This window comes from Callorhinchus milii, unplaced genomic scaffold (genome assembly GCF_018977255.1).
Source record: "Callorhinchus milii isolate IMCB2004 unplaced genomic scaffold, IMCB_Cmil_1.0 Scaffold1, whole genome shotgun sequence".
In the NCBI taxonomy this organism is placed as follows: Eukaryota; Metazoa; Chordata; class Chondrichthyes; order Chimaeriformes; family Callorhinchidae; genus Callorhinchus; species Callorhinchus milii.
Genome location: NW_024704742.1, coordinates 95,204,574 through 95,230,261, shown reverse-complemented (window position 1 = coordinate 95,230,261; position 25,688 = coordinate 95,204,574). Strand labels below are relative to the sequence as shown.

Sequence of the window (25,688 nt, the reverse complement as noted above, 5' to 3'; positions counted from 1 at the left end):
CTATGAGTCCAGCAACAAAAAAGTATTTTTAAAAAGCCTTAATCATATGAATATCTATGGCGGCGGTGATGCCGAATAGCCGTAAAAGCACAGTCTGCAAGTCATTGCCTGGAGAAAAATTGAACCGCAGAAGCAAGGAAGATCTCAATTTGAATCCCTGGACTGTACTGAGTTAGCTGATCTTAAAAGGAGCAGGAACATTGGTGAAAGTGGCCTCAGTCTCTCATTTATGCGGAGAGAATTTAGCCCAGGTTACCATTTCTGATCCCAAAGCTCTGCTGCAAAGTGTGCATGTGATCAGGCTCAGCTGGAATATTCAACAAGAACTCAATAATTGTGTACCTTTCTTTGGTCTGATCTGAGTGTTGTTTGATCAGACTGTAATATACCCATAGAATGAAGACGCATGTTGAACAATGGTACACTATGGGGTCTTCTTGCTGTGCTTTCAGGTAATGTAGAACCTTCTGAAACTTTGTTATAAATTGAAGATTTGTCAGATTTTAGGGTCTGTAGTTCTTCTTGAAGTCGATGAAAAACAAGCTCCTGTTCCACCACCTTATCACTCTGTAAATGTGAAATCAAAAGCAAGAAGGAATAGCATTATGAAAATTCCAAACCAAACTCCAAGCCTCAATTTTTTTAGTCCAATTATTTAGTCCAATTATTATTATTATTATTATTATATAATTCCATAGTGCCATTTTTCCCTTACTTCCTCATCCCTTCCCCCCAACAACATTGGAAGAAAATATGGGAACTGGAATTCCATCCTGACTCTTTCAACTGTACTGCCTTTAGAGGTTGATAATTGTGAAATTGCCCTTTTTGGTATTTATGACCTGGACCATCTTAATGACCAATTGGAATAGCAAGAGAGTATCTCCCCCAATTCTACCCTTCAGATATCACACGTTGCTACGAAACAAACTTAAAAAGTACACGAAGGAACATCAACTCTGTATCCAATTTTCCCTCAGCCCTGGCCATGACTAACAAAATAATTTCTAAGCAAAGTCCAAGATGAGGTACTAGTTAAAACTGGGATTCAAGCTGGAAGTTCAATTTCACTATTGCAATTGAATGTACTGGACTGTGCAATCCATATACAGTATCTTCCTTTGCCTGTAATATATATTATCTAGATTTGTGAAGAGTGCAGTAGTAAACTCACCTGAATACGGTACCTTTCTTGCAACTCTGTTAAAGCTGCTAAACACTCCTCTTTTTCCTGTTCCAATGATTGTAGTCGCTCTTGAAGATCTTTCAGCTCAGCTATTTTTTGACTGAACAGTTCCTCATCTGTAGCCAAGGCATCCTGAAGAAATAAAACACCAAAGCTGAAAAACAATGACCACATTTCTATATTCATTTTCCAGATATAAAGTTCCTATTCAATAAGCAATACTGCCTCAGATTCACCAAAATAAGAATAAAAATATAATATTCAATTGATAAATAGAAAGTTGTTTGCACACAGCAATATAATGTTTGTTGAAATAGCTTGCCATTTGCTAACTGAATTTTTAAATTGCATTTATTAAACAAGTAAAGTGCTCTGTCCAAATATGGCCAATTGGGAGGACTTGGGTTTGTTCTCTGCATCTCTCATTCTGTCGCTCTCTCATCAATGTTTGCCTCTCTATATCTGTTGCAATTAGTCTTACACTCACTTGCTCTTTCTCACCATGCTCTCTCTTCAAACTCTCATTCTTACCTTTTTCACACCAAGTCAGTCACACTGTAAATTCCCTGTATGTTCCTTGTATGTGACACTCTCTCTCTCTTTTGTTTTCGACGTCAGTCTTACTTCCCATAATCATCCATTAACACTTTCCCCAATCAACCTCTTTGTCTGTCGGTGTCCTTAACTTCCCTCTGACTCACTGATTTTTGTTTCCCTTACCTTTCTCTCCACTTTCTCTTCCTTCGCTCCTTTCTCCTTAATGTTCCCTCATCCTCCTTCATTTCTCCCTCTCCCCTCCCCTCTTCCTTGCTGCGTTATATCACAATTGCGACCTGCAATGGCTGCTTTTGGAACTCAGTTTGGCCAGGAGAGTTTTTGATTAACAATAGTACAAAAACAACTTGCATTTATAAAACATGTCTCACCCAGGGTGGCGTTCTAGAGCGCTTGACAATGGCGGGGCACAACGCCAAACCGAGGGGAGGGAGGATGTGACTGTAGGCACGGTCGAAGAGGAAGGTCTTTAGGCGTGACCTGAAGATGGGAAAGGAAGAGGCAAGGCAGAGGGATTGAGAGAGAGTGTTCCAGAGTTTTGGGGCATAGTGGCTGAGAGCGAGGCCACCAATGGTGAAATGGAGGGTATAAGGTTCATGCAGGAGGCCGGAGCCAGGCAAGCGGAGTCAGCGGGTAGTCGGTTGGGGAGTAAGCAGGTCGGAGAGATAGGGAGGTGCCAGGGCATGAAGGGATTTGAAGACAGGTCTGAGCAAGTGGCAGAGGTTTGAATTAACTGTGTTTTGTGAATAGTGGAGCTGGGGAGACCGGCGAGGATAGAAGTAGTGAGGGCATTATTAGATTGTATTAATAGTATGTCAAGGGCATTATTTTGTTGATCGTCTATAAACAGGCCAAATTATGGCATAGTAAAAAACTGCTGATTACTTTATTCAGCTCAAATTGTGCCTCGCTCTAAAACACAGTGAGAATGATTGATAGGAGATGAAATAGAACCATAACTAAATGACCCCAGGGTTTATTAAAGTAACAGGAAAATTCCTACTGCACTGACACTGATCCAAAATGTACTAAGTGTGTCATTTTAAAGATCAGATTCGACTGTAATAGTCAGAAATATAGAAATGAACTCTTTTGTGTTTCTTCCTGATTTCTATAGATGAATCTATCCATTCCAAATATAACAACAACAAATTACAAAGTGTCGGGAAGACATCCCAAGGTTCTGGACAGTCAAGCTATGCTATTCATATGACCTCTGCTTTCATTTCAATAAACCCATCATGTACCTCAGTTACACATATATATATTATATATGTGTCCTCCCAGTAAACTAAACTACCTCTTGTATAAATGTAATATGTCAGTTGTAAAAGTCAATGACTTTTTATATTGATATATAAGGTGCATCAGTTTAAAAAAACGGCATTTAAAAATATCAATGCAACAATCTCTTCACTTTTAAACATAACATGCAATCATTTTGATGAATTGTTCTCATATATTGGTTCATTGGATGTTCAGTGGGAGGAAGATGAGCAGGCTAGTGTCTTAGAGTACTTATGTGACACTGTTCAATCATACATACATTGTCCCAACAGCAAGATCAGTAGTTACACAGACCATAAGCAGAAAATATTTCCCTACACAAAAGAAGGGTACATTTTCTTTCTACAAACATCAGTGGGTGAGTGTTATTTTTGTGCATCTCCCAGCAATGGTACAACAACAAGAAGGTTACATTTGTATAGCACTTTTCATGCCAAGGCGCTGAAGTTAGAGTGAGCTATTGGCAGAAGCTTGGGGACAGTTTGGAATGATGTCTGGTTTAAAGTAACTGGAAAAACTGAAAGAAATTCACCAAAATAAGGAATTACAACAACAACAAAATTACATTTGTATAGCGCCTTTCACGTCAGGAGGACGTCCCAAGGCGCTGAATTTAGGTTAGGATAAGTAAACATTGCAAACATTGTAGGAAACTACAAAAGAAGTGAGTGATGAGGAACATTTCACTAATGCTCTTTAGCCTTTTGGCTAAACAAATCAAAAAACATTTTCCCCTCTCTCTCCTCCACCCAGTATCTCCATACCCTTGGCAGCAGAAATTAAAAATAAGTTTTTTTTTAGACAAGTAAGTTTTAAAATATCTTAATGTAGAACACCCAAATGAAGTGTATGTGTGTGTTTTGTGTACAGTATGTAGAATGGGGTGTGTGGATTATTTTGCATTGTTATTCTTTACCACTAAGAAAATTATGTAATTTTTTCTAGTATTGTACATGTAGTTTATTATAAATTGATAATTAAACATTCAACTGTTTTACTAAAAGTCTATCATTTATGTCAGAAATTCCACTGGAATTTTGCTTATGACAGTATGAACGCATCACCTAAAGAAGTGACCTAAAATATGTAATACTGTACCTGACATTTCTTTAGCTCCCTTTTCAATTGAAATATTGTAATGTGATGAGACTCCTCTCCTCCACTACCGACTCCACTGTCTGCACCAGGTGTGTCAGGCAATTCACTCTGCAGCTCTTCTGCCATGTCCAGCCACTCCTTCAGCCTTTGCTGCTGGTTCGTTGTCAGTTTGCTTGTGTTTCTAACTTCCAAGAGGAACTGAAAAGCCTCATCTGTGCATTGCTTGTAGTGGTAGCTTTCCACTTGCAATTGGGCCACCTGATCTTCCAAAGCATGGATACGCTTTTTGTCCTGGCTCGACAAGTCCTGCGACACTTGGCTGGTGCGTGTCACCAAACTTGAATGTTGATGCTGCAGGGCCTCTCTGAGCGTTTTAATCTCGAATTCCATTTCATCTATTCGATCCCATTCTGGGTCATAATTTACAATAGGCTTGTTTCTTATGTTCCTAGCTCTGTTGGCATACTTCAAGGAGTTAAGGGACTCATCAAAACTAGATGACGAGGGGCTGATACACGCAATCATTACAGTTTTAGCGTTTCCTCCAAGTGAGTCCTTCAGCAAACGGGTTATCTTGGCATCCCTATATGGGATATGTGCACTTTTCCTCCTTGAGTCTCCTAAAGCACTGATGACATTCCCAAGCGCCAATAGACCACTGTTTATTTGCACAGATTCTTTGAAACGCTCTCCTGTGTTCCCTGTTTTTGTAACTCGTTCTGAACCAGCCAGGTCAACAAAGTGAAACTTGGAAGAGATCAGTTGAACACACCCACGTGTTTCATTTATAGTGTAATCCTCAGCATTATTTGAGGTGGCATTTTTTGGTCGCTTTTGGTTAAGGTACATAGTGAAAATGGCATGTGAGCGGCTAGAGTGCTCATTCATTTGTGTTGTGCCTGTGTGACGGGCTGCGTTGCCAGTTTCCAACAAGGTCATTGTTTCATCTGAAGTTTCAACATCCCACTCCTTGGCCCCGATGATCACTAAAACAATCAGGGAAAATAGAAAATGTTTTTAGTACTTCAATAAACACCAATATGTGAAAGGAAAATGTGGTATTAATGATCTTAAAAAAAGGGTTACTTAGTACTGAACCGCCCAATAGTTTAGTAATGCAGCACTTTGAACTATGCAAGCCAGGTTAGAGTTAGCTGGTCTCACTCAACCAGTAGTGGGCCATTTTTTGGGGAGTCAGCTGGGTGTCTGACACAGTGTTTAAGAGCAGATCTAATCTTGCTCACCAAAAAAAAATGTTTGCAAATGTGTGTAGCAAATATGTAAAATGAATATTTAATAGCCTTCACCAGTGAAGTTCACTTATTCAATTGCATGGATTACCTGTGTTTCCTTTTTCATCTTCTCGGATGTGAAGCTCTTTGCTTGTGCTTTCTAACTCCAAAAGATCTCTTAATTCTTCTTTATATACTTCAATGTAAGACACTTTCACATGAAAGTCTGTATTGTGGTGCTCAGCGATGCTTTGGAAGATCTCATGTATGGCATGTGGAATAATGCCTTTCTCTTCATCGGAGACAGCAGCTGTGGATCATTAAAACAAGAACATTTTAAACTTTAAATAAAGCTTTAAAAGCTTAGTTTCTGTTTCCTGATGCATACCTACATTTTGGTACAATCAGATAACTGAATAAGGTAATCGCATTGTCCATTTTCTGGACCTTCTAAATTCTGTCCCATTCCAAGCGCACCGGGACACTACCCCTCGTGAAGGACGCTATATAAATGCAAGTTGTTGATGTTGTTGTTCCTCCAATTGGCAATGTGCAGCTGTAGAGTGACTAACTAATCTTGCAATAATGAACTTGTAAAAATTTAGCTTACATTGTGGACGTCACACCTGACCAGTAAGTCCTGCATAAAAATATTAGATTAAAAACTGAATTTTCCGTGATGGATATTTTGACTTTGTGAGAAGTCAAAAGATTGTGGTTACTGTATAAAATATAAAGCTCTAGACCCTTAATATTCCAAAGATACTACTATGTTAATTCAGTTGTGTTAAAGTGCTACTCAGGTTTACTTCAAATCCAGTTGAACCTAAATCAGTTGTAGTGACAATCTATATTGTTAATTAACTTGGTTACTATCTCAAAGGGAGCCTGGCAAAGTCTACCTGTCACAAAATGCACAACCCCACAAAACCAGGACCATCAAGATGTCAGGGTAACTGTCCCTCCCTCAGGGGAAGTTCTGCCTTCTGCTGGATACCTTCTATGGCAGCATACTTCAGATTACAAGATCATCTCTGGACAATGTGGACACCCCTTAATACCACTCTGGAGTTCCAACAAGTTACGCTCATTAAACTGATGCTTCAAAATAGAAGTATAATATTGTAGCTTACAGTAAACATTTACAATGCAGAGGGATAAAATAACATACCTATATGTCCTCCACCAATGGTGTATGTTTTTCCAGATCCAGTTTGACCATATGCTAACACAGTAGCATTGTATCCCTCAATTGCTGATATAATTAAAGGCTTTATACAGGAAGAATATACCTCTTCCTGTGCTGATTTCTGTCCAAATACAAAATCAAAAGTAAAGGCACGATCTTTCCCAATCACAACCTGCTGTGTGTTGGGAACAACTCGGACACAAACTTGATGGTTGTGAAGAATTTCTTTTGGAAGCAAAGGACGAATCCGTACTGCGACTTTGACTGTTGTCTCTTCCATAGTTAGAGCGCAAAGAGATCCCTGCACAAAATTGTCTTTTTACTGATGTGAATCCGATTTGAAGGTGATTATTCTTCTTTCATGTTTGATATCACGCACACTTCTAAATAACAAAAAAAAATGCATTTGAATATTGTTCTGAATTTGTGATGAAATCATTAACTTATACAGAACTTTGCAGCACATATTCTATCCCACCAATTACCCCCTTTCTCACTGACTCACCACTCCCCTGCAGATCTGCTTCAAAATACAGGTACTTTGCCTTACTTAACACTCAAACCCCTCATACTCAAGTCCCACTCTATCTCTATAATTTCCTCAAGCTAGTAACTTTTGCTCCATTAACTCAGCCTTACTGCTCATTTCCGGTTAATAATAATAATAATAATCCTTGCATTTGATATAGCGCTTTTCACGTCGGGAGGACGTCCCAAAGCGCTTCACAGAACACACTGTAAAGTGAATTGACTGTATATTTGTGGGCAAACGCGGCAGCCAATTGCGCACAGCAATGTCCCGCAAACAGTCGTAGATTGAAAATGACCAATTTATTATTGTTTGGTTTTGGAGGGATTATTATAAGGTGTGTGGAGTAAGGAAACTTGCCCAAGGTTTCGCCCTGACCTGCCTGGAATTGAACTCAGGTCTCTCACTTGCAAAGCGAGTGCTCTAACCACTGAGCTACAGGACTCCACGACTGTTCCCTCCATCAGTGGCCAAGCTTTCGCCCACTATGCCCTTACACTTTGGAACTCTCTCCCCCAAATCCCTTTGCCATCCATCTTCTCTGCCTTCAAAACCTCCTGAGATGTTTATTTTTGACTATGCCTTTGACTGTCATTCTTCTTCATTGATTTTATGAAGTACTTGAAGACGTTATTTTACTTAAAAAGACTAAACGTAGCTGTTCTGGGACATCCTTCCAACATGAAAGGCGCTATTCAAATACTATTTGCCGTTGTTGTTATGGCTGTTCTTCAGGATTGTTACAAATACATTTTCCCAAATCACCCAAATAAGATCGTCTATTATTTGAATAATCCATTGCTATGATTTCAGTCATGTTCTATGTGATAGGCTACAATATAATTTAATTTTTGACAGTCTTATACCTGCATTAACAATTTGTAATATCATTCATCATATTTCAAAATAAAATATCCAATAAAATAACTATCTTCTTTACTCCTTTTATGGCTCCCCAAGTGCCTCAGATATATTACTGCTGAAAAATTGTGGTTAAAAAAATAAATTGCAGTACATGACTACAGACATTGGCTTGGAATGTTATGTTTACATCAGCATTTTCAAATCTCTCCTTAGTCTAATTTATATTCTCTCTGTGTAGATTCCAGTTTCACATCCTCGCTCTTTCCTGACTCTAGTTTACTGTTTGTGATACACTTCTTCCATTTCACCATCAGAAGCCAAGCCATCGGTCTGCCTTCTGGATTGTCTTACGAAACCACTTTGCTCTCTCCTACCTTTAAAATCACTCTCTCCTACCTTTAAAATCTCCTAAAAATGCCTCTTTCAGTCACTTCTAAATTTCTCCCAATTCTTCCTTGGTGACACTGTAAAGTACTTTGAAACATTCTTTCATGTGAATGGTACTCTACAAATACAAGATTCTGTAGTTGAAGAGAATATTATTTCCATGGTAAGAATTGCACAGAGTCCATGAGAATGGGTTCAATGTGACAAATTGTCATTTCTCATTTTATGCTTTCTCTGTAATTGCTCTTTTTGTTTCATTTTTTATTCCCAGAAGTTAAGCGAGAGAGCATTGGCTAAAAGCAGACAATATAATTTATAATGCATTGTGTTAACCAACGTTTCATATGAGTGGATTACTAGGTCTGAAAATACTACTGAAATAATTTGCACAAATAAACAGTCGCCAGATTTTCATGCTGAGTGATACCTGCTTAGAAAAAAGCTTCCGTTAAGAAAAACTTACTGGGTTTTATGACATTAAATAAAACATATTCACCACATTCATAACATCAATCTGCTTCCAATTGACAGTTAATTTGTTTGGTAATCTGAAACTGTAAACTGTTCTGTACATTCAGATTCCCATGGAAACAGCTGAAGCTTCAAAATAGTTTCAGAAACATTTTAAAACTAAATTGCACAAAGCAACAGTGATTTGTGCAAGAGCTTTGAAAAGGATCTTACTCCTTATAGCAGTACTGTATTATTTCTTTGGATGGCTATTTATTCCCCCTCCTCTCTCCTGCTACCCGCCTCTTATTCTTCAGCTATTCCAAGTCAGAGACCATCAGTTGCTTTATAGATACACTTATTAATTATCAACATTGCTCCCACTTTGGAAATGAGAAGGAAATGAGAAGGAAAAAGAAAACAAAAGTTAGAATATGTTCAGCAAGGTAACATAAAAAGAATGAATTTCAAAATAATATAAAAAGGAGAGAGAAAATGGAAGAGAGAGCAAAACAAGGGAAATGACAGGACGAGTACCAGCAATGATTTAAAACTATTATTTTCATTTAATTGCACAATTTGCTCCAGAGCACCACCACTCCTCCCCCCTCCCCAGCCCACTGTCCCCCACCTGAGCCCTTCAGCCCCACACCCCCCAACCCGGTGACCATACGCAGATGCGTTATGGTGTCCCTGGGGCCAAATTTGCCACCGTCTCGGGTTCAGGAACAAACTGAGCAAAGGCAATAAAATACTAAAACACAGATACATTCTATCTGAGAAAAACAGCCATTAATCCAACAAGCTTCTCCAGTAACTGCAGGCATCAGCAATTGTGGTGATTTAAATTTTTATGTTATATATATATAATTTTTTAGATTTTTAAAAAAAAACACATATACACGTATGTGTGTGTATGTGTGCCCGGAATTGGTCTACAAAATATCTCTCACTCTCTCCCCCACCAATTGCAGTGATATAGTTTTTCAATTTTATAATATATACAGAGCAAATCAAAAGCCCTTACTCGTAGGACTATACGAGATGTTCAAACTGCATGGCATGTACATGTTTACACATATCAATTCAGTGACACAAAAATTGATGAACGCTATGAAAGACACCTCCTGTATTACCTGCACACTCTACAAATGTTGGCTTTTAAAAAACACAAATGAATAATTATGTTGATTTTGTTCGGAATCACTTTACCGGGGATAATATTCCCTTGAAATAATAACAATAATATGGTCACTCAATCCACGACTGTTTGTGGGACACTGCTGTGTACAATTGGCTGCCGCGTTTTGCCCACAAAACATACAACAACTCACTTTACAGTATATTCTGTGAAGCGCTTTGTGACGCCTCGAAGACGTGATAAGGCGCTATATCAAATGCAAGGATTAGTATTATTATATATAATTAAAAACTCTATGAGTAAGGACTTCTGATTCTGAGTGTGAGTCTATATAATATATGTGTGCGTCCCAATTTGGTTTACAAAATATGGTTCCCCCTCCCCCAGAGCCATCTCTCTCTGCCACCCCCCCCCCCCAGAGCCACCTCTCTCTGCCCCCCCCCCCCCCCAGAGCCACCTCTCTCTGCCCCCCCCCCAGAGCCACCTCTCTCTGCCCCCCCCCAGAGCCACCTCTCTCTGCCCCCCCAGAGCCACCTCTCTCTGCCCCCCCCCAGAGCCACCTCTCTCTGCCCCCCCCCCCCCCCGAGCCATCTCTCTCTGCCCCCCCCCCCCCCTCCCCCCCCCCAGAGCCACCTCTCTCTGCCCCCCCCCCAGAGCCACCTCTCTCTGCCCCCCCCCCCCAGAGCCACCTCTCTCTGCCCCCCCCCCCAGAGCCACCTCTCTCTGCCCCCCCCCCCCCCAGAGCCACCTCTCTCTGCCCCCCCCCCCCAGAGCCACCTCTCTCTGCCCCCCCCCAGAGCCACCTCTCTCTACCCCCCCCAGAGCCATCTCTCTCTGCCCCCCCCCCCCAGAGCCACCTCTCTCTGCCCCCCCCCCCAGGAGCCACCTCTCTCTGCCCCCCCCCCCCAGAGCCACCTCTCTCTGCCCCCCCCCCCAGAGCCATCTCTCTCTGCCCCCCCCAGAGCCACCTCTCTCTGCCCCCCCAGAGCCACCTCTCTCTGCCCCCCCCCAGAGCCACCTCTCTCTGCCCCCCCCCCAGAGCCACCTCTCTCTGCCCCCCCCAGAGCCACCTCTCTCTGCCCCCCCCCCCACCCCTCTCTCCCCCCCCCCCAGAGCCACCTCTCTCTGCCCCCCCCCCCCCAGAGCCACCTCTCTCTGCCCCCCCCAGAGCCACCTCTCTCTGCCCCCCCCCCCCCAGAGCCACCTCTCTCTGCGCCCCCCCCTCCCCCCCCAGAGCCACCTCTCTCTGCCCCCCCCAGAGCCACCTCTCTCTGCCCCCCCCCCCCCCCAGAGCCACCTCTCTCTGCCCCCCTCCCCCCCCCCGGGGCCCCGCTCTGACCTGCCTGTGGCCCCCGGACAGCCTGTGGTTGCTGGTTGCTGGTTGCGGGGCAGAGCCCTGGCCCTGGCCCTGGCCCTGGCTGGGGGCCGCTGGGCTGTGTCAGACCCCCCCTCGGGCCTCTCTCCCCTCTCTCTCGGGTGTTTCTCCCGTCGCCTGGCGACCGCCGCCGCCACCAACGTGGCCAGAATCACGCCCAATCGGGCGGTTTTTGTTGCTGTTCCTGTTAAAGGCTAATTTTTCTAAACGTTTTAATTTAAAGCTGCAAATCTTTGCTCTCTCTCTCGGAACACCTTTCCTTACACCGTTTCCAAAGCACCGAGCGGCGCGGTCCGCTCTGCCGCTGCCCCACAGGGAGGCGACGCGTCAGATTGGGCTACTTTTGGGCTGGTGTTTGGTGGACTTTGGGCTATAAACGGTATTGTCGCGTCTCCCCGCAGCCCCGGAATATAACAAAGCGCTCGGGGCAAGAGGAGCCCCCACGCAGGTGAGCAGCAAACAGCTGCCCACAGCGCCCCCTCCCCTGCGCTGGTCGTTCAACATCTGCCAAGCACGGGTTTGATGGTGGGGTACACCATCCTGGAGTCCTGTAGCTCAGTGGTTAGAGCACTCGCTTTGCAAGCGAGAGACCTGAGTTCAATTCCAGGCAGAGGGCGAAACCTTGGGCAAGTTTCCTTACTCCACACAGAGCCTAATAATAATCCCTCCAAAAAAACAAAAAACAATAATAAATTGGTCATTTTCAATCTACGACTGTTTGTGGGACATCGCTGTGCGCAATTGGCTGCCGCGTTCGCCCACAAATATACAGTCAATTCACTTTATAGTGTGTTCTGTGAAGCGCTTTGGGACGTCCTCCCGACGTGAAAAGCGCTATATCAAATGCAAGGATTATTATTATTATTATTATTACAAGGAGCTCCCTGCCAGCTTCCCAGCGGGCAACATATTTCAGCATTAATTGGGCGAGAGCGTTGCCACCATCTATTTTTCTGTTCGCAGCTCGGGCACATATCCATTCCCACCGAGCGACGGTTCCACCAATTGGAGGCGTGGAGTTTAAGCAGCAGCTCTTGCCGCACTGCAGGCCAACCGAGGGTGGACTCCAGGCGCTGGATGTACGAACGCGTGTTCACGAACTCGGACTCCGGGTAACGCCGTCCAGCAGCCGTCGGCCCAAGCCTCAGTTTCCTCATCAGCTATCTGGCGAGCAGCTGATTCGTCATGATGGGCAGACCTTTGCAGCAGCTTGTGACATGCCAGCCACCTTGATGTTCTTGAGGTCCAATTCCAACACTGCGAACCAGGCTTACTCAGCACCAGCTGCTCGATCCAGGTCCACATGTGAGGATGTGGTCCAATTCTAAAGGATAGAGGGATTAAGGGTTATGGGGACAGGGCGGGTAAATGGAATTAGGTTAGAAGATCAGTCATGATCTTATTAAATGGCGGGGCAGGCTCGAGGGGCCAAATGGCCTACTCCTGCGTCTTATGGTCTTATGGGCCTCATGTGAGGGGCCTCGGCAAATAGACGTACCAGCTATGAAGCCGAATCGGCCTTCAGGGTGCTTAGCGACAGGTCAGTGTAGGCCGGAGCCCTCCCTCCTTGCAGCTGCTTCCAGTGTTTGCCACAAATTTACGTGACTGCTTGATCCTTTACCTTGGAAATGGGTCGAAGGAAGCCTCTCCGCTCCATCTCCAGGAGCTCAGATCCGTAAAGGAGGACTGTTTGCACACAGCTTGTATGCCACAAGCTTGATCCGCATTGGGACTTGCTGTCCTTGAAGAGGGATCAGCACAACCAGAGTGCCCTTGGCCCCTTCTCAGTGTGGTTCTTCAGGACAGTGTCCAGGCTGAAGTTGGTGTCTATCACGACCCCAAGGTACCGATAAGAGTCAACAAGACAATCAGTCACTTTCAAAGCTGAAAACTCAATGCTTTGCAATTGCCCAGCCGATCGTGCAACCGGACTTAACCCTTTTAACCGCAACTCTCTGCTCTGCAATTTCCTCCTTTCTGGGTCCCTCTGATCTCTCAGCCACTGTGGCCCTACTCTGGAACTCTCTACCTGCTGCTTTGACTTTGATCCATCTCTTCCCCACCTTCAAGAGTCTCTTCAAAACACTTATTCATTTTGACTTTTCTTCCCACCCTTGAATTCATCCCCTACCCTACTTGGCAATCTATTTGGCAATAGATTTGGCAATATTTGGCAGCCTCATCCTCTCAGAAGAAGTTCTGATACACTTTTTTTCCTCAGTAAAAGCTGATGTATAAATTCAAGTTGTTGTCTTAGTCAGTCAGAGATGTAGCAATAGTTGTTCAGCCCTTTGCATACCAACTAGGTTAGCCGGAAAGCCTGGATATGAACTTGTGCTCATGAGTCCACACTTCAATATAATATTGTCCAGCAGAAACCACCCAAGCCAAAATGTCAGCAGATTACATTTATGATCAGAAATAGTTTTATGTAATCAAAATACATCTATTGAATAGAATTGTCATTATAAATCAACTGGTTTGTAGAACACAAGTCAATTTTCTAAACATTTTTCCCCCTAAATAATTAAAAATAGTCAAACATTTTGAAATGTTTGAAATATTCACCAAAATTATATTATCATATTTCAGTTTATTGAGATAATCAGGATGGGAGAAGAAATTTGGGGTACCTAAAGAAGCAGTTGAGAATTTTGTTGTTATTGCATAGAATGCTTTTATTAAAATAACAGATTTGCCAGGCTTGATCCAAAGTACAATTTTAATCTATAAAAAAATCCTTCATTTTATTAAATTGAGTTTGCAGATTGTGATAATTGCCAAATTAAAAATAATGGTCTTTTTAGTAAAGAGATTTCTCAGAAAGCATGTTGTCTAATAGAAGATGCAGCGTACTCGATGGATGGGAATATTTGCCATATCTTTTCGGTGCTCTCGCGCATAATCCCACAGGTAGTAATCAATCAGAACAGCATTGAGGTTTTCAATCGTATCCCCCTTTTGTGCTCCAAGATGCAGCATGTAATCCCTTATCAGTTCCACACACCAGATGGAGCAGCCTCGGATCTCTACCTCCAGACGTTCCCCAGATTGGAAGAGCACACCTGTGGCGTGAATAAATAACATTACTGCAAACATGATCAGACAGGAGAAAACTCAAATCAAACTGGCTGACAAACCAATGAAGTAAAGAAATATAAGCAATGAATATTACCAGCAATTAAATAAAGAAAGCAGGACTGACAGTTAACTTTTGATTTTGTATGTTATTGTACAACATCTTAAAATATGTGTCAAGTTTTCCAGGTGGCAAGTATTTAGCCATACAGACCAATAAGCTCTCAGTGTCTGGAATGGAATGCGCACTTTCTCCCTGGATGCAACGTACTTAGTTCTGAAGAGTACTAGGCACAGGAAAGCCAAGGACTTGGGACCCCAGGAAGTGTGCTGGCGTGCTACTGGAGTTTAATAATAATAATAATCTTTGCATTTGATATAGTGCTTTTCACGTCTTGTAGACGTTTCAAAGCGCTTCACAGAATAGACTGTAAAGTGAATTGACTGTATATTTGTGGGTGAAATATAACTAGTTAAAATTGCTTTCCATTAAGAGCACTGTCTTGCAAGCTTCCTGCTGCTTGGTCAGTTAGGAACACCCTACCCATTAGGGCTTTGGCATGAAAAATTAACAGAAGTCCAGTGGAGGAATCCTTGCCTTCAGCGACTGGCCTGTTCCTCAGAGTCCTGCCAACAATTCAGTGCAGCTGATCTGTCATGAGCAGGGATCTGGAGAACTCAAGGTCCCCCTAGCTCAGGAACTTGACTGAGACCACCCCAGAGTGTTGGCTTGATTTCTCTTATTGTGTTGCCAAGTATGTCAACTTGGAGCCAGCTCAGCTTCAAGGAGAATCCTTTCTATAAATGTAATTTGTTGTTGTTTGCCATTGTAGACGTACAACAATAATAATAATCCTTGCATTTGATATAACGCTTTTCACGTCGGGAGGACATCCCAAAGCGCTTCACAGAACACACTGTAAAGTGAATTGACTGTATATTTGTGGGCGAACGCGGCAGCCAATTGCGCACAGCAATGTCCCACAAACAGTCGTAGATTGAAACTGATCAATTTATTATTGTTTTGGTTTTTGGAGGGATTATTATTAGGCGTGTGGAGTAAGGAAACTTGCCCAAGGTTTCGCCCTGCTTGGAATTGAACTCATTTGCTATCAAGAAACAATGCCAGAGCAGACCACCACATTCAGGTTTGGTTTTGGAGATGGCTTAGAACTCTAAGATTTCTTCTATTTAAAGAAAGTCAATTATTAAAAAGGGGAAATCCCGAGGTCAGTCAACATGACAACACACCAGGACTTATGAACTTCAGTCCTGATGTATTTTTTCTGTCTCAGATCTATTCGCAAGTCAAACTCATATATAGTGATGTAGAAATAGGAGCAATAAGATTTGGTTTAAATCGAAAATAGCAAGTTCATTGGAATGACTAGTGTTTATGGACAATGCGCCTTTCTCTCTTCAGGCTATATAAATGTCGGAGTATCAAAGCAGTCTGAGTACTTACCGTGTTTTAATTTCTTCATTAGTTCCTCTGAATACTTCATGGCTCCCAAGGAGACAAGTGCCTGAGGGATTCTGTAGTCTGCAAACATGGTTAAACTACCTATGTCATTGAACGAACCATCCCCTTTTCCTTCCAGTAAGCCCCAGATGTCCGCTACAAGGATTTGTGCTCTCTTGTAAAATGCAATTTTCTTATCCTGTATGGCAGAAGAAACAAAATTGTTTGTATAGATTTTATATAAGGTATCCATTATAGTTAGTATCTTGAAATTGATCCTTCAATAATCTGTCAGATCTTTCTTCTGGTGAAATCATATGTATTATTTTGGTTGTTACAATTCTGCTACCAATCTTCTCCACCATGGGATAGGAAAAATAAAGTTCAATGGACACATGATCATAAGCACTTCAGTTTTCACGAAATTAAGTAACAATGTCACTTCAAGGAAACTTAATTCCTTCACTCCGCAATGTCAAACATGCCAGGTATAACGTTGGTTAGAGTTCTGCTGTAATAATAATAATAATCCTTGCATTTGATATAGCGCTTTTTACGTCGGGAGGACGTCCCAAAGCGCTTCACAGAACACACTGTAAAGTGAATTTGACTGTATATTTGTGGGCGAACGCGGCAGCCAATTGCGCACAGGCGGCAGCTGTAGTCCAATTGCTGTAGTCCAATAATACAGAGTTAACACAAAACACCATCCTGGAGAATGAAAGATTAAACGATATGGCAAAAATTAAGTTGAGACAGCAAATCAAGATTAAATTAAATTGAAGTTAAAGCAGACTTGCCTCAAATGTAGCTACATCCTTATAAGAAGGAAAATTCTCCACCACAAGCTGCAGCAGCTTCTGGGCACTCTTTCCACTCTCCTTAACACAGTTAAGGAATGAACCATCAAACTTCTCCAGCAAAATGTGCCCTGCCTCTTTAAGCACTCTGTGGCGTTCTTCAATGAGTGGCATTGGGATATCAGTGTCCGAGCGTAGCACATGCTTCAGCTGGTCCAGTGTCATGGTGGAGTAATATGATGCACTGGTGATTGGAATGCCTCAATTTGACAAGAGAGAGAGAAAAAAAAACACCAAAGAATATGAACCCATGTTGAATTAGGAAAATAAGATCAAAGTGAAGGGTTGAATGAAGGGTACTAAAATGTCACTATAGTTAGTTTATTGTACACTACACACATTTTATTATAGTTTATTATACATGAAACCCTCATACACGTATTCATCACCTCAAGGCTAGACTACGGAAACTATGCCAACGTCCTACTTGTCGGCCTCCCAAATCATCCCTCCACAAGCTGCAGATCATCCAGAACTCTGCAGCTCATGTCCTCTCCCGCACCAGGCTCCATGACCCCCACCCTCGCCCGGCTCCACTGGCTCCTCATCCCCCAGAGGATAGAATTCAAAATCCTTGTCTTCACTTTCAAGACCCTCCATGACCTTGCCCCCTCCTACATCTGTAACCTGCTGACCCCCTATCAACCTGTCCGCTCCCTCCGTTCAGCAGGCACCGGCCTGCTCCAGGTCTCCCACCTGATCCGCCCTATCATCAGCATTCGAACCTTCAGCCTTTCTGCCTTCACTCTTTAGAACTTCATCCCACAATCCCTTCACCTTGCTTCCTCCCTTGCCTCGTTCAAGCACGATTCAAGACCCTCCTTTTTGTCTGTGCCTTTAGCCGCCCTCCTACTCCTTCTGCCCTCCCTCATCCCAACCCTGCCCTTCCCCATGCTCGGGTCCTGATCCCTGACTGTTCAGTACCTTGGGATGTCCTCCCGACATGAAAGGCGCTTTACAAATGTAATTTTGTTGTTTGTTTATAGTGTCAATCATAAAACTAAATTTAGGAGCAATAAAATCTATCCAGCAGTTAAGGAAATGGGTTACATGATTAAGTATGAGACATCACTGAACCCTTGGATTGAAATCCAATTTTTTTTAGTAAATGATTGATGCTCATATGAAGAGACTATCAGAAACAGCATGTTAAAAGGCAGATACAAGAAAGGAAAAGATTGCTGCCTCAACATCATGTAGTAAAGACTTCTGTGCAAGTTATGCCAGAGGATTAATATTTTGCTTTTAAAACAGAAAAGCGTGACATTGCAATGCCTATCAAAATAATAAAATATTTGTAGTGAATCAGGCTGAAAATATACAGAAGTTTAAATAATGTCTAGGTATAATATCTGTTTTGAGAACAATTCTCAGCTTCAAAGGAGTGTATGTAATAAAGTTGTTATGCAGTAGCTAATAAGGAAGCTACTCAGATTGGATAAATTGAAAGACACATTTCAAAATATTTTGACATTTTTCCTTCCCAAGCTTTCCTGAAGATATTAACTCGGGCATATGGAACTACAGGCACCTGCCATCTGTGAAACAAGGCAGGAAGAGCATGAGCTGAGCATGAAGAATGGGACGTATTTCTCAGATATCAACATACATGCACATGCCCTTTCCAGCAGAGGTCATTGGATATATAAATCAGAAGGGGGGCAACATCAGAACTTTTCTGTGACATATTTATTCTATGCCCACAGCTGAGCAATGGCATAATGTTTATTCTCTGATATTCTATTTTGACCACTACAAATTGATTATGCACCGTGTAAATAATCAAGCAGCACAAATGAAACACTGAACACGATGATGATTTTAGAGTACATAAAATTACTTTCAATCAATTACAAGAATGGTTTCAATCAAGGGCTTGGATTGCATCAGAGATTCCAATGCCAAGCCACGTGCCTGTACTGTTGCCTTGAAACTTACATGAAATATAGATTGTGAAACATCCATATAAACCAGGTCCACCTCTGTGATGAGACTACATATTACAGACCTGACCGGATTTGCAAGGCATGTCTCCAGAGTTAGTTCAGCACCAGGAAGATCCAGTTACCTAATCTCTCCCTGGGATATTTTTAGACGATATCAATCTATTAATGTTTACTGACTCAAACTACTCAGGATAACCTCAGCCATGGCACTGTTGTAAAATTATTCTGAGTGACCCTAAGCATGAGAATATAAAAATCAGATAGGGATTAACCTCCTGATTGCTGTCTGGTGCTTGCTGATGCAACTTGTATGTGCAGACATTTCAGTATATTTCAATGGTGTGGAGAAAGGAGCACTTGCATGTCTTGAGTTAGTAAGAGGAAATCAATAACAATTTACAATTATGTAGCGCCTTTCACATCGGGAGGATGACTCAAAGTGCTTCAAAATCTACATGGCAGTTCACTCCGCCACTGTCAAGCGTTCTGGGACACTACCCTGTGTGAGGGGCGCTGTATAAATGCAAGTTGTTGTTGACTAGGAGCCTGAGTTTTTTTTCAGGGGGAGGGGTGGAAAGGGAGAGGGAATGCCGGAGGTGGTGGGGGAGAAAGAGGAAAAGTGACCAAAAACATGGTCGAAAAGCTACATCTTAAAGCAGCCAAGGTTTCCCATCCTGAACATTACCAAGCTCAGTGCATGAAAAGTAGGAAGTTCATGAACACAGAATCACCTGGGATTCCCTCTCACAGTCGCACAACTCATTATCTCGCCTCAAACTTTTCTCAAAGCATAGACTTTTGAGAAAGGCACTAGCATACCCCATGGAACTGTACTTTAATAGTCAGCATCTTCAGGAGCGGAAGTAAGAAGAAGAAAAAGAAAACAAGAGGGAAAAATACTGAGGGAAAAAATTCAGGTCACGTCATAATTTTCACCCTGATATTTTTTATATTTAGTTTCAAGATGCTTCATGTTTGTAAAGCTTCAGAAATAACCCAAGGCTGGCAATATTAACAGATTAATGTTTGCAATGAAATGCAAGAAAATTAACTACTGTATCTAGGTTATGCTTAATTTGCCTGTCTGGACTTAATGAATAATTCCTGTAGCATCCCTCCCCCACAAAAAATAATTTGGTCAATCTACGACTGTTTGTGGGACACTGTTGTGTGCAATTAGCTGCTGCGTTTCACCCATAAAATACAAGCAATTCACACAAAATACAGTCAATTCACACAAAATACGGTCAATTCACTTTACAGTATATTCTGTGAAGCGCTTTGGGATGGAATGTATTTTGGGACATCTCAACAACATGATAGGGTGCTATATCAAATGCAAGGATTATCTTTATTATTGCATTGAGAGGGAAAAAAAANCTTTGAAACTTGTACCATAGGAATTTCAAACTTCTCTCACGAGAGGTAATGAAAGAACTGAAATGTAAGTGGAACTCACCTTCATCTAGTGCTCGGTTAATAGCAGCACAGAGAGACCAATAACCACTGTGCATTTTGCCTTTGTACTTAACCAAACATTTGTGCTCTTCGCTTTCAGACCAAAACGAAAAATTGAGGGTATCTGCGACAAACACCCAGTTGATAGAATCCTCATTCATCACTTGTGGGTTCAATTCATGAAGCGACTTCCAACCCGTTGGATCAAATTCCTTCGAATTTATCTTTCCATATAGCATTTCAGCAACTTTTCGCACTCCTTCTTCTAAAACAAGGACATCTTTGCTTCTGTCAGTTATAAATTTTCCAGATTCTTTCGGCATCAGAAAACATTCCATTTTTTTTTCTCCTCTGATCAATCTTGAAAGGGAGGGAAATTAAAACAAATTATAAATACCACCGCTGTATCAAACAGCCGTGGTCAAAGTGACAAATGACATTCTGTCCATCTGCGACCAGGGCTCCCTCTGCCTCCTTATCCTTCTTGACCTCTCTGCTGCCTTCCACACCCTTGATCACTCTATCCTCATCCACCGCCTCTCCTCTCACCTCAACCTTCATGGTTCTGTTCTTGACTGGTTCAGATCCTACCTCTCACATCAGCTCCACTTCATCTCCACAAATAGCTTCTCCTCTAGCCCCCACACCATCTTGTGCGGCATTCCTCAGGGCTCTGTCCTTGGTCCCCTCCTCTTCAGTATCTATATGCTCCCTCTTGGTGACATCATCCGCAGACATGGGGTCAACTTCCACATGTATGTGGATGACACCCAACTCTACCTCTCTGCCTCCACCCTTGACTCCAGGACCACTGCTGTGCTGTCAGAATGACTGTCAGACATCAAGTCCTGGATGAGAGCTAACTTTCTTCAGTCGAAAGTCAACAAGACCGAGGCTCTCCTGATTGACTCCCGTCAGCACCTCCTCACCTCAGGCTCTGACAGCATCACCATCCATGGTTGAGCCAGTCAACCTTGCTGAGCCAGTCCAGAACCTTGGGGGTCTTGTTTGAACCTCAACTGTCCTTTCTACCCCACAGCCGTGTCATGACCCGCTTTGCCTTCCCCACCTCCGCAACATCACCCGGCTCCACCACTGTCTCACACCGTAGCCCTCCAAAACCCTCATACACCCATTCATAACAAAAAGGCTTGACTATGCAAACTCATTGCTTGTCGGCTTTCCCGACTCCTCCCTCCATAGGCTGCAGATCATCCAGAACTCTGCAGCCCATGTCCTCATCTGCACCAGGCTCCATGACCCTATCACGCCCATCCTCGCCCGACTCCACTGGCTTCCCATCACAGAGGATACAGTTCAAGATTCTGGTCCTCACCTTCAAAGCACTCCATGGCCTCGCTCTCCCCTACCTTTGCGATCTCCTAACCCCCTACCATCCTGCCCGCTCCCTCCGCTCAGTGGGCACCGGCCTGCTTCACAGCCCCCACCTTGCCCGCCCCACCATTGGCGGGTGGGCCTTCTCCCACTCTGCCCCCATCTTCTGGAACTCCATCCCGGAGTCCCTCCACCTCGCCCCCTCCCTTGCCACCTTCAAAACCCATCCCAAGACCCTCCTCTTCGATCGTACTTTCAATCACCCTCCCCAATCCCGACCCCCAGCTCGGGTCCGAAACACTGACTGTCCAGTGCCTTGGGACACCCTCCTGACATGAAATGCGTTATATAAATGTAATGTTGTTGTTGCTGTATCAGACCTTGCTGGATTCTATAACTGAAACTGCCGTCAGCGGGTGTGAGAATTTAGCCACACAGTAATTTATATCAGTATATCCGAAAAGACAAATATTTCATTGGATATTTTTCCTGCTGCAGTGTAAAGAGCTCCGGGAACATAAAATGCACCTTAAAATGTCTGGCAAAGTCAAGGTTCGGCAAATAAAAACGTTAGCCGAGAACAAAAGTGAACTTTGGCCGCCAATTAGATCTAATGTGGACTAACTGGAAACGTTTTTTTATATCCAGTATCTCAATTGTATCTGTAAATCAATAACTCAGCTCTGCTTTCTTAGATTATTCATTATCAAAAGCCAAATTAAACGAAATTGTTACCATTTTTTAAAAAAAAAAAGTTACATTGGCTGCGACATCGAGGTTTGGTTTCTGAAAGCTTTCTGTTTGATTCTGAGATTGCAAAGACCATCCCTGATTTTTTTTAAAAAACATATATAATTTAAGACCAGCGATCCTAAACAGGGGGAGTGTGTTCCCATGGTCTGGTCTGGTCTGGCCTGGCCTGGAAATGCTTGTGTGCTGCTGCTGATCCAGTATCTCTGATGGCCAGAGGGGCAGCTGGAGTGTGGCTGCAACACTGTCTGCGATCCGATCCGATCCACTCCTTGCAATAAATTAATATTAACCATCTTTTTTTTTCTTTTTTTTTCTAAGCCTCGCGACAGAAAATCCGGAAATGCATCACCTTCGAAACACAACACAAACACAGCAACGCTGGTTTCAAAGAAACACAGAAATCAGGATCTCCCTTCTTCGCTTTCGATATCCCCGAAAATGAGCAGCGCACTGGATACGATACCTTCACCAGCAGTGACTGCTGAGCTGTGCTGCTGGTGCTGAGCTGTGCTGCTGGTCTGAGCTGTGCTGCTGGTGCTGAGCTGTGCTGCTGGTCTGAGCTGTGCTGCTGGTGCTGAGCTGCTGCTGTTGGTGCTGAGCTGTGCTGCTGGTCTGAGCTGTGCTGCTGGTCTGAGCTGCTGGTCTGAGCTGTGCTGCTGGTGCTGAGCTGTGCTGCTGGTGCTGAGCTGTGCTGCTGGTGCTGAGCTGCTGCTGCTGGTGCTGAGCTGTGCTGCTGGTGCTGAGCTGTGCTGCTGGTCTGAGCTGTGCTGCTGGTCTGAGCTGTGCTGTTGGTGCTGAGCTGTGCTGCTGGTGCTGAGCTGTGCTGCTGGTCTGAGCTGTGCTGCTGAGCTGTGCTGTTGGTGCTGAGCTGTGCTGCTGAGCTGCTGGTGCTGAGCTGCTGTGCTGTGCTGCTGGTGCTGAGCTACCCCCTGAGGCTCTGATTCCCCCACAACAAACTCTCTACACTGGCAGCAAGGCAACTGACCCGGAAGCAGCAGCAACAACAGCAGCAGCAGCAGCAGCAACAGAGCAAAGTCTTGTAGTTTTAAGGGTAAACCAGAGGCAAAAGTAGTTACTTCGCCAAATGTTTAAAATTTTGAGCGGACATCTAGTGCTCTGGTTGTTCTGCAACCTGAGGAGCTCCGGAGAGACCAGGACCTAAATTAGCAATCAATCTGATGCTATGGGATGGGGAACGGGTTATTGAGATGCCATCTGCTGATAATCCACCACTAGTGACTATCCCCCCGGGCGGGGAGGGTAAGCGGGGTCTCCTTGACGCTGAACTGGCAGCGGAATGCCAGCGTCGAGCCAGCCCTCCGCGGTGGTCTCGGTAGTCCCGTTCCTGAGCCAGGCGATGCCACGCCTAATACTTTCTGGAATTAGGTAAGCAGGATGCATTCCTCCAGGAAATGTGCATTCAATTCCAATAAACATCTCTGGAATTTCCATGTGTAATAATATTAATCCTTGCATTTGATATAGCGCCTTATCATGTCTTCGAGACGCCTCAAAGCGCCTCACAGAATATGCTGTTTTTGGAGGGATTATTATTAGGTGTGTGGAGTAAGGAAACTTGCCCAAGGTTTCGCTCTGCCTGGAATTGAACTCAGTGTCTCGCTTGCAAGGCGAGTGCTCTAACCACTGAGCTGCAGGGCTCCATAATGTATGCAAGTTTACTCAAGGTCTGACAAAGTTCAATTTGAATTTTGGTCAAAGCTTCTCAAGTTTTGAAACACAAAGTGAATCCTAACTAATGCCATTTCACCTGCAAAGTTACAACAGTGAAGGATAACGTAGCAAGTTTGCACCGAGGATCGCAAAGTGGAATCAGGTGAGATGGCTGATCTACAGGCTGGAAGCGTGACCCATGATTATAATTGTGAACCCAATAGCAAAGGGCAGGGGTAGACCTTGGTGGTCAGATTGAAGGGGTTGAGGTTAATAGTTTTAAAAGGCACTAACCGTCTTGGGTGAGATGAAGGGTGACTGCCAGGTCAAGAGTGGCTGACGTCTTCTGTGCCATGATTGATTTATGGTACGAACATTGGGAACCTACTGAGGATGTCCCAGGATTTCTAACCCTTCTCACGTCCATTATTGCTTCTTGTTCCTTTCAGGGAAGATCTAAACTGCTAGGTTAATGGAATAGGTGAGTTCAATCTAAGGATGAACTTGACAGGGGTGCATGGTTTTACAAATGTATTGTGGTGGGTTCTGTGCTGCTTGCCCTGTCAGTGTAGATAGGGATGGGCTTTGTTCTTTGGAGGTATTCTGAATCAGGCTACTCGGCCAAATGAAAGACATTGCTGACCATGTAGCTGGGATTCGTTATTGTGTGATGGCTGATACACAGACTCAACAGCAGATTTATTTTGGTCAGCTGTGTGCTTGAAACCTGCGGAAGCGCAACGCTATGCTTAAGTGTATCCAAACCAAACTGAGAATTCCACGCATCTCACCTGTACGTGGAAATTCCAGAAATGTTTATTGGAATTGAATGCACACTCTCTCCCTGGAGCAACACATCCTGCCTATTTAAACCTGATAAGAGTATAAAGTGCAGGTTGGCAGGAGCACGAAGGAGTGTGCATTGGGTATGGGAACGGGTAGCAGCAGGGCCGAACTCTCAGGGATTGAGACTAGTTGCGGGCACTGGAGGAGGAGTGGAAATTGGTGTAGGAGTCACGGCCATCAGTATGTCCAGGTGCAGAGACATCAATTCAAAATTTCCCACCTGAACCAAAAGTCTAATTTCCCGTGTGACATCAGCTTTGAATTACGGGAACCAGGTTTAGTAGTCTTTATTATTATCTGCTTCCCTTCTTCTCTTCTCCCTGTAAAATTCTGTTATTTTTGCAGGTAGGGCAACCTGGTAAATAACACATCGAGTGTACCACCCCCCACAACCCAGGCGCTGACTCCATGCCTGCAGGTTGATCACTCTATTCCCATTTGAGTCCCACAGCTTCCCTCTGCTCCAGCCTGGGAATCCTCCTTCAGGGTCACCGTGGTACTCCCCCCGTTGGCTGTCCAGCAGCAGCCACACTGACTGCCTTATTGCCCACAATCACCGCAAGGCCCACCAGCCCCAGATCCCAGGGGCCTCAGCGTCTTGGACCTCACTATTGCTGACAAAGCCATCTCTGACCACTACTTCATCTCTCCTAACTCTTCAATCCCTCTCCCCACTGCCACCCAACCCACCTCCATCTCCTATCACCCACAGAAAAAAATCTGCACCACTCCCTCTGCTCCCCTGGAATCATTTGAAATCCTCCTGCAATGACCTATCCTCCTCGGTCACTCTCAACTTCCTCTTGATGCCCCACTCACTTCTCAAACTGCCTACTACTGTCACAAAGTACCCTGGTACACCAGCCACCTCCACTCCCTCAATGCACAGGTATCACTGAACACACCTGGCTCAGCAGCAAATCTGTCTGGACTTACCGCTCCGCGCTCACCTCCACTAAACCGTGCTTCTACTCCAATAATCTTGG

General features: G+C 43.7%; 2 protein-coding genes across 5 annotated transcripts in view; both read right to left on the bottom strand.

Moving 5' to 3' along the window:
• Window positions 1–11,657, bottom strand: part of LOC103187364 (kinesin-like protein KIF27) — a 32,158-nt gene extending 20,501 nt beyond the window's left edge. For both annotated transcript variants that reach the window (XM_042333455.1, XM_042333454.1), the window contains exons 1-6: window positions 11,258–11,657; window positions 6,530–6,930; window positions 5,468–5,668; window positions 4,127–5,112; window positions 1,175–1,318; window positions 343–567 (exon numbers count right to left, since the gene is read on the bottom strand). In XM_042333455.1, the coding sequence (XP_042189389.1) occupies window positions 343–567; window positions 1,175–1,318; window positions 4,127–5,112; window positions 5,468–5,668; window positions 6,530–6,827 (1,854 nt within the window). In that variant the 5' untranslated portion in view covers window positions 6,828–6,930; window positions 11,258–11,657. The remainder of the gene's footprint in view (window positions 1–342; window positions 568–1,174; window positions 1,319–4,126; window positions 5,113–5,467; window positions 5,669–6,529; window positions 6,931–11,257) is intronic.
• Window positions 11,658–13,997: 2,340 nt separating this feature from the next.
• Window positions 13,998–22,669, bottom strand: cunh9orf64 (chromosome unknown C9orf64 homolog). Of its 3 annotated transcripts, none has more exons than XM_007906816.2 (5): window positions 22,649–22,669; window positions 20,099–20,457; window positions 16,634–16,893; window positions 15,837–16,032; window positions 13,998–14,358 (listed from the first exon to the last, which is right to left on the bottom strand). In XM_007906816.2, exons 2-5 carry the CDS (start codon window positions 20,433–20,435, stop codon window positions 14,129–14,131), a joined length of 1,023 nt encoding a protein of 340 aa, XP_007905007.2. In that variant the 5' UTR covers window positions 20,436–20,457; window positions 22,649–22,669; the 3' UTR covers window positions 13,998–14,128. The 3 variants fall into 3 exon arrangements, with proteins under 3 accessions (XP_007905007.2, XP_007905009.2, XP_042194072.1); XM_007906818.2 differs by lacking the exon at window positions 22,649–22,669 and adding an exon at window positions 22,535–22,621; XM_042338138.1 differs by lacking the exon at window positions 22,649–22,669 and adding an exon at window positions 21,434–21,456.
• Between the last annotated feature and the right edge of the window lie 3,019 nt (window positions 22,670–25,688).

What these genes read in the sequence shown, in the direction of transcription:
- cunh9orf64 (XM_007906816.2), bottom strand. Translation starts at nt 20,435, where the DNA reads ATGGAATGTTTTCTGATGCCGAAAGAATCTGGAAAATTTATAACTGAC. An exon ending in AGGATGTAGCTACATTTGAG is followed by an intron (nt 16,033 to 16,633) that starts GCAAGTCTGCTT and finishes TCTGCCATACAG; the next exon opens with GATAAGAAAATTGCATTTTA. An exon ending in AATGAAGAAATTAAAACACG is followed by an intron (nt 14,359 to 15,836) that starts GTAAGTACTCAG and finishes TTCACGCCACAG; the next exon opens with GTGTGCTCTTCCAATCTGGG.